The sequence below is a fragment of the Erithacus rubecula genome, assembly GCF_903797595.1.
Source record: "Erithacus rubecula genome assembly, chromosome: 2".
Classification (NCBI taxonomy): Eukaryota; Metazoa; Chordata; class Aves; order Passeriformes; family Muscicapidae; genus Erithacus; species Erithacus rubecula.
In genome coordinates, this window is record NC_136685.1 from 66,550,839 (window position 1) to 66,564,476 (window position 13,638).

At 41.4% G+C, this 13,638-nt stretch overlaps 1 protein-coding gene across 1 annotated transcript in view; it reads right to left on the reverse strand.

The window, feature by feature from the left end:
* Positions 1–13,434, reverse strand: part of MTR (5-methyltetrahydrofolate-homocysteine methyltransferase) — a 48,591-nt gene extending 35,157 nt beyond the window's left edge. The window contains exons 1-7 of the mRNA XM_079298390.1: positions 13,359–13,434; positions 7,516–7,727; positions 5,118–5,207; positions 4,223–4,292; positions 3,064–3,156; positions 2,869–2,975; positions 1,553–1,612 (exon numbers count right to left, since the gene is read on the reverse strand). Of these exons, the coding sequence (XP_079154516.1) occupies positions 1,553–1,612; positions 2,869–2,975; positions 3,064–3,156; positions 4,223–4,292; positions 5,118–5,207; positions 7,516–7,727; positions 13,359–13,380 (654 nt within the window). The 5' untranslated portion in view covers positions 13,381–13,434. The remainder of the gene's footprint in view (positions 1–1,552; positions 1,613–2,868; positions 2,976–3,063; positions 3,157–4,222; positions 4,293–5,117; positions 5,208–7,515; positions 7,728–13,358) is intronic.
* Between the last annotated feature and the right edge of the window lie 204 nt (positions 13,435–13,638).

Consider the following 13,638-nt stretch of genomic DNA (forward strand, 5'->3'; position numbering starts at 1 on the left):
GGGAAGAAAGTGGGGGAGGAAGAAAACAGCACATGGTTTGGAGAATCTCAGTGAGGACACTGATTTGCAGAGTACCATTCCTACATCACCACACTAAGTCTAAAAGTTCTTTTTTCCAGAAGATGGAATGGGTTTAGAAGACTCCACATGAAAGTAAATCCACTATTTAGTCCAAAGCATTCTTTAATATTGATGTAACTTCCTACCCTCAAAGTACTCAGTCAAGGAAGGTGATCAGTGGAATCTTAGAGAGTTATGCTAAGGGTTGTAACTTCTCAACATAACCGAACTGAAAACGGAACAAAGAATGAGGAACCAGGCTCAAGGACCACTCTGTTCAGGGCAACAAAGACAAAAATTCAACTCAGAAAACTCTCTGTACTAACTGACCAAGTACAAAGTTGAGAACATAGAACTTCTACACAATGACACCTCCAAACTAGCCTTTACTTTTCTAGAAGATAAACTAAAGAGACTTCTATGAATCCGATTTCCAAGCTCACTAGCAGTAAAGCAAAACATCAGAAACTACAAAGAAAGACATGGAAAAGGCAGAGAACATGAGCAGGCTATCATACAATCCCTGATGTCTGCACTTTGAATGCTCTATTCTATTGTCATTCCACTCTGACTTGAGGAAGTGGAAAACAAAAACGGGACAATAATGAATTAACCAAATGGAACAGCTAAATAGAAGAGAACTCTTTGGGCTGAAAAAAAGATGACTAAAGGAAACTCTCACAAAGGACTACAAATGGCATAACTATGCAGCAAAGGGAACATAGAACAGCTGCTCATTATCACTTTCAAGAGCTAAATTACAAGACACAATAGAAATTATCAGGTGGACTGCCTAAAAGTAAGCAAACTTTCAAACAAGCATATTCATAAGATGTGAAAGTTACTGGCAGATTATGTTGTAGATGCCTGGGTCCCACATAGATTGGAACACAGATGCAAGGAAGGAGTAAACACATTCAACAAAAGCCTACAAACAGATACCAACTGCAAATCAGAAAGCCTAGACTGCAAACTGTAGAAAACTGGAAGAATACAGCAGAACTTTCAAAACAATCTTACTCTTTTTCTGTATTTCTTCCAATGCATTCATGATCAACAACTACCAGAAAAAGACACATCAGAGAAAGAATATGGAGTAAGACAGATTTTTCTGATTTTTCAAATGGCTAATCATTCTATGTGAAAATATGTCAGAATCTGTTTAATTTCATCCTTGAAGCAGTAGTTCCTATTGCCCTCAAGAAAGCAAGTCTGAAAAAAAAAACATCATTAGACCTTTTCTTGTGGAAATACACAGAATGATTACACACTGGCATAAAGTCATTCCTTAGTTTATGGCTTGATCTGCTGAACAGAGCTATCCAAGGCTGATTTCACAAAACTGTAAGAGGTTTTACTTTCACAGTCATGTGGAAAAAAGTACATTTCCAATAAACTCATTTCCTTCACTTCAAAGCACTTTAATCTACTGCCATCTCAGCTAGTATACAAACAAAGCTTAAGGATATGTAAAACATTGAAATATACTTACAAATATGGGTCGGGAAGCATACTCATCTTCAAACAACATCTGGAGTGCAAAAAGAGCTGCCTACAGAAGAATATGTTGCAAAACATTAATGATGTTTTGAGAGTTTTTCAGATTGTTCATTTCTTTTAGTTTCTATGGGTTTGATGCCCTTATTTATTTATTTATTTATTCTACAGCTGCTTATGCAACTTGCTATCTCATATCACCTGCCAGAACTTACTACACTCAGGAAGTTTTACCTTTAGCCCCCAAATCTTCCAGATGTTCCAAAATATGTTTTGGTAACAAGCAGAAAGGAAGTATCACAGGGAGAACAAATTAGACCACTCTGAAACCCAAACCACATCAGCATGCACTTCTCCCACATACCTGAAGCACAGTCCTCACCCCAAACATGGTTGTATGTACTCTTCCCAGTACACATTCACTGCCCTTGAGTCTGTTTAGATATGTAGTTTCCAGAGGATTTCAACCACCACAAATTTTTACAGTAAAAACTGCAAGTAAGACCTTCTCCTTTGAAGGTCCTGAAAATGTCCTCCCTCCTTAAGGTACGAAAGCTGCCCATGAACATGCTCTCAACATTATGTTAAGCCTACAGACTTCTAGCCAAACCTCCATGATGACTTGTCACATCTGCAAAGGGCAGGTGATGCCACTGCACACGTTATTCAGCCTGTAGCAAAAGCCTAAAGACACACTGTGTACATATCCAGTCAGACTTTTCCACATAAAATTGCAAGACAGTTTTAATAATCCTAACAACCCCCTGCACTGAGCAGTTATTAGATAAAGAAAGATATGTTAAAATCCCACAAATTGAGGCATATTTTGACATTTTATTCCTTCTATTTTACCCTTCTAATTTTCTATTCCAAATTGTTCCTTTTTAAAACTGATGGCAGAGTTACCTCTCAAAAAACATCTTTTAACAGAACTGCCTTACATGCCTTCCCATGCCTGAAACCAGATTCACTGGACATTCCCTCTCCAGTGGGCATCCTTTGGACAGACATGCTTACAGTGAAAAACACAGAAGCATTTGGAGATGTTGAGCAATACAGTAGAGAATAAGAGGACAGCTGGCACAGACAGCCAGAAAAATACAAATGGCACATATTAAGAGATACCTTCTGGAAAAGGCTGATTAAAAACCATCTCCTCACATTCTACCCACTTGCTATCAACTGAAGAGACTTTTCATGTATTTAGTAAACAGTAGCTGATAGCTCAAAGAATATTATCTTGAATTCCCTTGGGTGGTACAACAAATACTTACATTAGTGTGGTGGAGTTTTTTCCCCCAGAAGTCTCACCTTAGCATTGGCGGTATCAAATATTGTTTCCACAAGCAAGATGTCAACTCCTCCATCCAAAAGTCCTTTGGCTTGCTCTGTATAGGCCTCAACCAGTTCATCAAAAGCTATAAAACAGGAATGATGTTAATTTCATCTGAACAATTGTTTTCCAGACTATTCCCAAAGTCAAATAACTTAGTTATAAATACTTACTTATGTTCCTGTAATCTGGTCTCTCCACAGATGGTGACACAGAGAGTGTCCTGTTTGTGGGACCCATGGCTCCAGCAACATATCTCCTAATACCTAGACCAAGACACAGGAGGGGAAAAAGACCCTAAACTGTTTACCTCTGGCTTTACAGTGACCATCAATGTAAAATATCTCTGAGGATACCTAGACATGCATATCATTCAATGATGAAAATCTATAGAACAGGAAACTCTTGTCTCAAATCTAGAGTTTAGTCAGCACAGTATCATCCAGCACAGCTGACTTTTTTATTTTAATCCAACAGGATGTTCGATGTATACTCACAGGACAGAAGAACATTTCTAAAAAGGTCAGCTGTCTCAATTAATTTTTCTTTTAAAAATAATTTGTCTATAACACAAGAAACTTCATTTAATTACTCTAAATGCACAGCATAGAACTGTCCCAGCATTTTGCACTACATAACCTTGTTTGAATATTCTGGCATGTGTCATAAAACCCTACTTTTGAAAAACATATTCCAAATCTTATTTTTTATTGCATACTATGAATCACATCAGTAAGGTGCTATCTGAACAGCAGCAGCACTGTTAGACTGAAATACAGTCTGATTGTAGAATACAAGCAGAAATTAGTCTGAAAGATAGCTTTGTCTACATGAGTGTAAAGGAGCTCAAACCTCTCTCACATAATGCCTGGAAGGCATTGGTAGAAATGAAATGAAAATATTAAGATAATTCCATTAGTTGCCAAATAAAGTTAAAGCACTAGACAAACACTAGGATTAACTGGTAATGTATGTTTACCTACAATCAGCTATCCTAGTTCTGGAGTACAAAAACTTGAGCCATGCAAACCTAAGAAACTTTTAACAGTCCCTGCTGAATTTGTTTTCTCTAAAACATGTCTGAAGGTGTGTATCACTTGCACTCTAAACCAGGCAGGCACAGGACAGCTGTGATCCTTCAAGCATAATGAAATTAGTGTGATATAAATAGAGATATGAAATTGCTGTTATTGAGCCTAACTTGCAAACATGCACGGCGTCATTTTATGTCCCGATAATGTAAACCATCAAGCCATCCTCTAGTTAGCAACATTTCAAAGATTGCAGCATTGTCAAAACCACAAACAAGTAAAAAGTTAAAATAATATTAACCTGTCTCAGCAGTTACAGCGTCTGCTGCTTTTCTGGCCACCTGTGCAGAGACTCTGTTTAATCGATATGCCTGGAAAAAATACAGAAAATTACTGAGGAACCTTTAGCTCAGTGCAGGGTAACTCATCTTCAAAGAAACACAACACTTGCATCCAGCAGCTGCCATACACTCTGAAGGGTTCCCAAGTCACTCAAGTATGTATCAGCACTATCAGGAGGCTTGAAGAAGAACAGCTCAATACATCTCAGCAACAAAGTTATATGGCAGGTTCATTCCGTGCATGCCGCCGCCTACAGCTGCTAATCATAAAATTTTGTTCTTTAATGAATGAATAAATAAATAAATCCTGCTGAGATCAACAGAAGCTGAAGGACAGGACTTTGATGTCAAAATTAGCCTACTCTTAAGTTCACTTTTTATTCAATTAGTGTATTTCCAAGTATTTAGTTTTATGTATTCCCCAAATTCTCAAAACAATACAAAACAAAGAATAGGCACAATAAATGCAAACTAGAAAGAACTTCTACATACACCAGCACAAACAACACATAAGCAATATCCAGGAAAAAAGTAGTTCCATTGTGGCATTTGTTAAGTTGGAAGGACTGAAGCTAAACATTCCTGTTCACCAAACTGAGAGACACTGTGAATGTTCAAACAAAAAACAGGACTAATTATTATTGCCTGTACCTCTGCCAACAAGAAGCACACTATGCCTGTGACACATCAAGTGCAATTGCCCACAGCAGCAGAAAGGAACTGCAATCCCATCACATGGCTCAAGGGGCAGCATGCAGCTGATAAGCACACCACCAGTGAATCCTGGGACTAAGCTAATCTTGGCTACTAGGACATGATTAATATTTTAATGTGTAAGTAGTTTAGCATTCTTACCAAATGCTCCAGGCCATAGTCAGCCTGTGCAACTCGGGTGCTGCTGAAAGTGTTGGTTTCAATGATGTCAGCACCTGACAGCAAGTATTCCTGCAAGACACAAGAGAAAAAAAGCCTGGGGTATGGAATGCAAGTAGCCCAACTACTTGGTCTTCTCCAGTCACAAATCATTTCCCAATTCAAAGCTGATCAAACTCTAAAGGCTTTATTCAAAAGCACAGGCCAAAGTATTTGAAGTGTTCCATGTAACCAATTTTCAGAATTTCAGTGTCAGCCACACTTTCTACTAACAAGTGACATTTATAGTCACCTCTGCCACTGGAGCACACTCTAGATTTCTGCAAAGGGGTATGGTATTGGACTCAGTCCAATCATCATCAGCAAGCAAGGGTTGCTCTGCAAAATCTCAGAGAAGGCCCAAATTAAACAGCAGAAAATATTAGAAAATTTAAATTTTCTGACAGAATTTGTACAACACAAGAGCACGCTGGGACAGAATACAAGCTTAGGAGAATGTTTCATGCAGATCTCATTTAAAGTTTAACTAATGACCGAGATTCACAAAACATTTAAGACTTCTGCTCCATTTTGGTTCTCTAATTCCCACTGAAGTAAACTGAAATCAAAGCAAACTTAAACCTTTTTGCAGATTCTAGCCTGCATTTGTACAAGCTCTATCAGCTGCCCTTCTCCCTAACTCATCTTTTCGAACCCTGGCACGATCATATTCAAGAAAATTAAAACACTTGAAGTGCTAGTAAATCAAAAATACTGATGCCACCATTGAACATAAACCCCTCAGATTTTCCTACAATAAGCACAAAAACTCATTGAGTTCAACAGTGCAAATAAGTGCTAAATGTGGAAAAGCCTTCCAACTTTACTGTCTACCACCACAGAAAGAAATAACTTACTCAAAGCAGTAAGTCAATTTTTGCCTTTGAAAACACATCACGTCTCTTACCTTTGAATCTGACCTTGCCAATCATGGTACAGATACAATTTACTTTTTAAGCTACTGATATCTGTGAGATCTAATTCACTGGGTCATTTATAAAAAAAAGAAAAAAACAAAAACAAAAAACAAACAAACAAACAAACAAAAAAGAAATTAACTATTTCTTCGTAGAAATATTTTCATCTATTATTGCAAGTTCCTTCTGTCCAGTTCCCAGAAGAAACAACCCCTGGTAGCTGCAAAATATGAAGTCCCCCATTGCTCTGAAAGCCTCTGACCTAATAGCTGCTGCAGGGATGGGTACCACAAAAGACAGTTCTTTTTTTGCATTCTAGTTCCTAAAGCACCTATAACCTATTACAGAGACAATAGCAGATTACTTGGTTTGAGGCAATACATACATTTTCAAGTCACATCACTATTGCTCTGCTACACCTGCCAAATTCAACTGTTAAAGCACCTTGCCCTATTAAAACCACAAACTATTATAAATTCCAAGGTTCATAAGCACCATTGCTCAGTAGAACTCAGTCTACAAATACTTCCTTTTGAAATTTTTATAGGTCAAAGACTGATTCCTTCCAGCTCATCATTCTTAAAATCCAAAGAATGGGCAGATAAAACTTAATTTAAAAATACAGATTACCTTCCAAGTCTAACAAACGTAAGCCAAATATTATTCTCATAAATGATATACAGATTTTGTCAATAAAAAATTGTAAAAGCCCAGAACAGATGTGAGGCTTCAGCTGAATAACAAATAGCTGCAACACTATTCAAGCATTCCAATTATTACAGTAAGACCTATGAATACCTACAACTCAATAATTACAAGACTTAGGAAGTTGTTTTTTAAAGTATAATTGAAGACAAGCAAGCAATGAAATCTGTTTGCAAATTCCTAATCATCAGCAGATTAGACTGTTTTATTCTCTGGGCCACATGTTAATATTCTAGGGGAAAAACAAGACTATGGAAGCACAGATACTCATTAGGAAGCTCATATACTCATTAACTACAGAGGCCTGCTCCAGGCTGCCACATTTAATAGCCCTGTAATACAAATTAAAGAAACGCATCTAGAATTCAGATATGTCCTACTTAGATGTATTTCAAGTGCTAGCTGAGAATAGGAAGAGGAAATAAAAATGAAATAAAACAGAATCTACAATTAATAGAAATACATCAGAGACATAAGTCAAAAAGGGATTAAAAAAACAGCATTGCCTGGGTGACATCAGGAACCAAGATAAAAATGCTGTGCTCACACAACCAGAACAGTCAAATCTGCTCATTCTTTTTCACATGGTTACCTAGCATTCTTTTCCCTATCCCCAAAAGACAGTGGAGAGCCAGGAGTCTGTGCTATGGAAAAGGGAAGTGCAGAGGCCAAGTTCTCCCTCTTTCTCTTGCTGAGAGACAGAAACCAGAATCACCAACCTTGTGTATGTCATAGATTATATCAGGCTGAGTTATACTGAGAAGGTCATTATTGCCTTTCAGAGGCCTGGAATGATCTTTAAATTCCTGCCCTCGGAAATCCTCTTCTGTCAGCGCATGCCGCTGGATCATGGTCCCCATGCCCCCATCCAAAACCATTATCCGCTCCTGCAGAATAGACTCAATTTCATCTTCCATACTTTTCCAGGGATCTGTTGGAAAAAGATAAACCAAATATTTAAGTAGTTCTGAAATTGGCTATCTATGCACATGGCCAACCGGAGTTCTTCCTATTCAAGAATAAAGTAACTAATCCTCTACTGAAATCAGATTGGTTTACTTCACCTGCAGTTCCAATCAGCTGATGTAAGGTAACAGCTGCATCTATCTAAATGCAACTTAGCCCAACTGGTTCTTTACCTGAGGACAGTCACCCACACACAGTCAACCACAGAAAAAACTAACACAAGTTCACAAGGGCATACATGAAAATCTCTACATATAGTTTCCAAAACTGAAAAGTGTGATCATTTCCTCCCCAGGAATGTTTGAACAGCAGTGCAGAGCTGCCTCTTGGTATCAGACATCACACTATAAGTGGTACTCAAGTGCAAAACAGAAATTAGTAAACTTCAGTAAAAAACAAACAAATAAATACCCATATCTACTCTATTTGCCTATATTGTAATGACAAAAAAAAATCAACTGAGCAAACAAAAAAATATTTTCAACTGAGTCCTATATTCCCTTAGGATTACAGTATGACAATATGCCAACAGATAATAGCTAGGCTTTACTGTCTTTTGCACAGAAGTAACAAGATATTCTTTTCCTTAACAATAATGTCAGGAGAAAATATATCAGGCAAATCACACAGTTAACTATAAGATGTTGAGCAGAGTAAATCTAACCATGACTGAAACAAAATACTGTAGATGTTTCAGCACTATCATTAGAAATAAAGATGCAGTACTGCTTCAAGATCCCAAACACAGCCCATCCCAAACATTAAGCCAAAAACCTTAATCTGAGGCATTAAAAAACAAACAAAAAACCCAAACAAAAAAAACCAAACAAATAAACCCTGATAAAACCCGCAAGACCACAGCAAAAGTAATTCTACTTTTCTCTTTTAGAACAGACACAGAATTATTTCAGAATGCAAACACACATACAGACTCACAGAATGGGTCAGGCTGGAAGGGACCACAGGGGCTCGTCTGGTCCAACCTCCCTGCTCAAGCAGGGTAATCCCAGAGCACCTGGCACAGGATTGTGTCCAGGCAGTTCTTAAATATCTCCAGTGAAGGAGACTCTACAACCTCTCTGGACAATCTGTTACAGTGCTTGGTCACCCTCACAGTGAAGAAGTTCTTCCTCATATTCAAGTGGAACTTTCTGTGCATCAGTTTCTGCCCATTGCCTCTTCTCCTGGATTATTAAGAATATCCAGGAAGAAGCGCCTGGATCTATCCTCCTGGGACCCTCCCTTCAGATACTTACAGGCATTGATATGGTTGTACATATAGCAAAATAATCAAACTCTTTACCAAAAATCCAAACTACAAGAGTAGGACCCCAATGATGTTTAACAAACGTGAACGATGTGCTATTCTTCATCTGCTTCCTTAACTCAGCTTCATCTTACCTTTAAAGACTTGTTTTGTGTTTAGGCTATGAACTATCATCAAAGCCCTTGTAAAGAAATGAATTATTTCCAAGGCACAAAAATATCCTCATGTCTCATTACAACACAACTTACAACTATACACAATGGCACTTAAAAATCACTGGCAACTGCTGACTGATTTTTTTCCTTCTGCATTTGTGCAATGCATCTTCTGTTTTGACATCAGTACTGTTAAAAAGCAATGTGCTGGATAGAAGCTGAGGCTGCAAGGAAAGCATCGCAAGGTTCCATTTATACCAACACTCTCGAAAAACAGCTCTAAATCAGAAGCAGTCTCAGCATGAAGAAAAGTCAAAGAAAATGTGCTCTCTACCAAGTATGAAGCATTTGAAGGGAGATTAAAATACCAAAAAGTAAGCCACCCTTGCTTCAAGTTGAAAGTTTTAACATCACACAGGCAGGCTCAGCAGGTTCTTACATAAGAACTTAAATCTACTCACACTAAACCATCAAATTATTCATGAAAATAAAATCAATCCTTGAGCTAAAGGCTTTTAGAAGCAAGACATGAAAAACTGTATCTGAAAGTAGGTCTGCAGTGCAGACTCCCAATGGAGTGTAACTCATGTGCTTCCAAGAGCCACAGCCCAGGGAGACATGCAGGCACTGAGGCTCACTGGTGCTTTAACAAGCCTCCTAAACCAACCCCTTGGCCCTGAGAGCTGCAGCCCAGACAGCTGAGATGGGCTGTCAGAGCCCTCCCAGAACCAGCCCTGCTTTCTATAGGCTTTAACCTACATGCTCCCCAGCTATCTCCTCATCCACACTGCGAGGCAGAGGTCTACCCTTTGCTTGCAATCCTGCACCTCACCTGGTCCAATCTGCTTTCTCTACTGCTTGCCTCACTGAACAGAAGCAATGAGCAGTCTAAGGTTTTCTGATCACATGAGCACAGATTCCTGCCTCATCACTGCAAGAGCCTTACGCAAGTTTTCCAAATCTGTGCTTCTTCAGCAGCATCTCAAAAAGCTGAAGAAAACAGGGTGGGGATTATGAGGGTGGCCATGAGTGCCAGAGGCATGCAGACTGTTTTACACAGGGATGCAACAGCTCCAAGCCCACCAAAAGCCAATTCACCTGTCCTTGCTATGGAAAACATCTGACTCCTCTTCCAATAGCAGCATGCACTACTTGAAGTCGTGCCCTGGCATACTGATGGTGCAATTTCAAATTGAAAACAAATGCTGCAGACATGTCCAAAAATACTCCAGAAATCAAGGAAGTGCTGAACTCTGGCCCTGGGACAAAAGCAGGGAGGGAGCTAGGAATCAGTTCTATTAACAAGAACCATCATCTTAATTCAGCATTCAGCTCATGCAATTCCCCTCTCTAGCACCAACAGGGTGCAGAATATTACAGAATAAAAGGAAAAAAAATTTTTGGACAAATTCCCAGGCAGGGAAAAATCAGGTCAGCCTTTTCTTTTTTGTTGTTTTTGCTTATGAACACTGCTCCTACCTCTGCTCAGCCAGTAGCTGACGAAAATTTTGTTTAATAAAGGTTACTGGTGAGCTCTGGGAAATTGATCCTTTTCCATTCAGGAGAGTTCAGGAAAACAAACTGCTTCTATAACTGTAACAGAAATAGTAGCAAACCAGCAGTGGTTACAGGACTCAGGACAGATTACCTGGATTTCACACTCTACTGAAACTTAAAACATAGAGCCCATTACCATAGAGTGTTGTAGGGCTGGAAGTAATTTAAAGACGAAACCAAATGAACAAAAATAACAGCTCTTGCCTAAAAGTCAATGGGATACAGAGTGCAAATTTAAAAATCAGAATACCCTGCTTTACTTCCCCAAAACAAACACTCTGCTTTGAAACCATATGAACAAGGGATTTACTTGTCTGCAACAGAGAAATTATTTGAGTTACAAGAACTCACTCTTTGTAGGGTAGCTGTTCACCCCTGCAGTCATTTGCTATCAATTATAAACTTCCCCCAACTCTAACCTTTCATTTTTCACAATGGAAGCAACTAAACAGTCAGGGAATAAGCCAAGATGATGTTCCTTCATCTCCTTATCCCAACCCAATCACACACAGGCCATATATGCAGAATTGAAGGGATGCATGCTTTACACAAGAAACAGGACTTCAAAGGTTGCAATTTGCTCTAAACCAAACCTTTGTGATGCCTGCAATGGACTCCCAAAAGTATTGTTTTTTATTATTGATGCACTTCCATTAAAAGTTTATTTTTATATAAAACAGTCCCATTTACAAGTACTTGGAAGGGAATAAAGGATAACAAGTTGTTTCCAAAGCTTTTATAAAGGAGCAACCCAACTGTACAGTATTAAAGTATTTTCATCACATTAATGTGCCAGAACACAAGCGCAGGAACAACACAGAGAGAGGGGCACTTACAGGACCCTGTTTCCAAGGTTGACCAGCTCCTGTCTTGACTGGAAACAGGGTGTCTCCATATTTGCACATCCAAATTCAACAAATCAGCATCCCCCACAACAGCTCCAAGCACAAGTCTCCCCATCATTCAAAAAATTACTGTGCAGCAGGCCGAATTTACAGTAATAGTATCTAGAAAGGATGCTCTTGCTATCAGCTTGCCACAGACAGCTCATAACTTCAGCATTATCTGTTGCTCAATTAATTAAATTGTCTTCAACTGGATGCCCTCTGGCAACAGTAAGAGCTTCATGAACTGTAGCAACAGATGTTACACATGCCCTCTGCAACAGTGGGCAGCAGCACCCTGTTGCTATGTTGTTACCCAGCCTATCCAAAGAAAAGTATTGGATCTTAGCACTTGACGTTGGGCAACTATGTGCACCTTGCTAATATTTCCATGTCAGCCCCTGTCTAACGAACCATTCGGTTCTTATAGAACAGATAGACAAGATACTTAAGTACCCAATGCATTTACAGAGCTCACTTGAGAGGCAAACAAAAGTCACGGAATTTTAAGAATAGCAGCATGCTGCTAGCTGTGCCCACTGTCTCTAGCTAAACATGCAAATCCCAGGTTTAGAAAGCTCCCTGTGTTATAATTACAACAGCTCATTTTCTGACATTAAACTGTTGACAACAGATATTCATTACAGGCAGGACTCACAGGGAAACAGACCTGCATGGCCTCACTTTGTGGGATGCCCTGCCCCTAAAAGCACTGTGCTCAGCTTCTCCATAACCCACTCCTGAACCCGGCCCTGTCTCACTGCCAGAAGAACACACCACCACCTACCGCCTCCTGCCTGCTCACTGGCGCTCCACAAACACCCCGTCACGCAATTTTTGCATCTGTCTCTGTAGAACTTCTGTCCCACCGCCACCACTTCTCCAGCTGCTGCCACAACTCCTTCGCACCTCCCATTTCAGCCAAACCCATCCGGTTCTGCAGCAGGGCAGTCGCTGGCCCACGGCCTGACCCCAAACGGAGCGGGAGAAAGGGCAGGGCGGGTCACCTCAACACCCTCTCTGCCAGAGGAACCTGGAGAAACCGGAGGCCACCGAAGCTGGCTATGGAGCCGGTGCCGAGCAGGACGGCAGCCCGAGGGATGCAAGCCCGAGCTGAAGCACAGGCTCAGCATCCGGAACTCCCTCACGAGTATTCAAAGTGCTCGGGATCTCTGCTGGCGGCAGCACCGCTGAAAGCAGCCACCGACAGTGCATTTTAAAACACCAACGCCAATTAGGAGCTGTGTTTTCACTTATCCTCCCCATCCAATGACTTCTGTTTAACCCGTGAAATGCCACTTTTGACTCAGAGCCCCGAGCAGCTGGAGCACACCCAGCCCCTCCCACCGAGCCCGAGTTTCCACTTTCCCGGCATAACTGCGTGGCCGGACGGGTCGGTGCGGGTACCCTGGGGGTCCCTCCCGAGCCCTCCCTGGCAGGATGCAGCTGCTCCAAGGGGCCGGCGTCAAAAAGCGCCCTCACTCACTCACTCACTCACTCACTCACTCACTCACTCACTCACTCACTCACTCACTCACTCACTCACTCACTCACTCACACACACACTCCCGACACGCCACACGCGGCTTCTGCAGAAAAGTTACACGCGGTGCGTGAAGTGCTGCCCCCGGCTGCACCGAGCCGCCGGCCCCACCGGGGAATGGCAAGGGCGGGCGCGGCCGCCGCCCCCTCAGCGCCCGCCCGGCCGCCCCGCCGCCTTTCCCCCGCCTTACCCGGCGGCCCCGTGGGCGCCATCGCTGCCGAGACGTCACCGCCCGCGGCCGGGGGCCCGCGCGCAGCGCGTGACGCGCGAGCTCCGCCCCGAGCGCGGGCAGGGCGCGCGCTGCCCTCGGCCCGAGGGGACGGCGGGCGTCGGTCCGTGGCAGGCGGACAGACAGACAGACAGAGCCTGACAGACACACGGACAGAGCCAGACACACAGACAGAGCCAGACAGACACACGGACAGAGCCAGACACACACACAGAGCCAGACACACAGAGCCAGACAGACA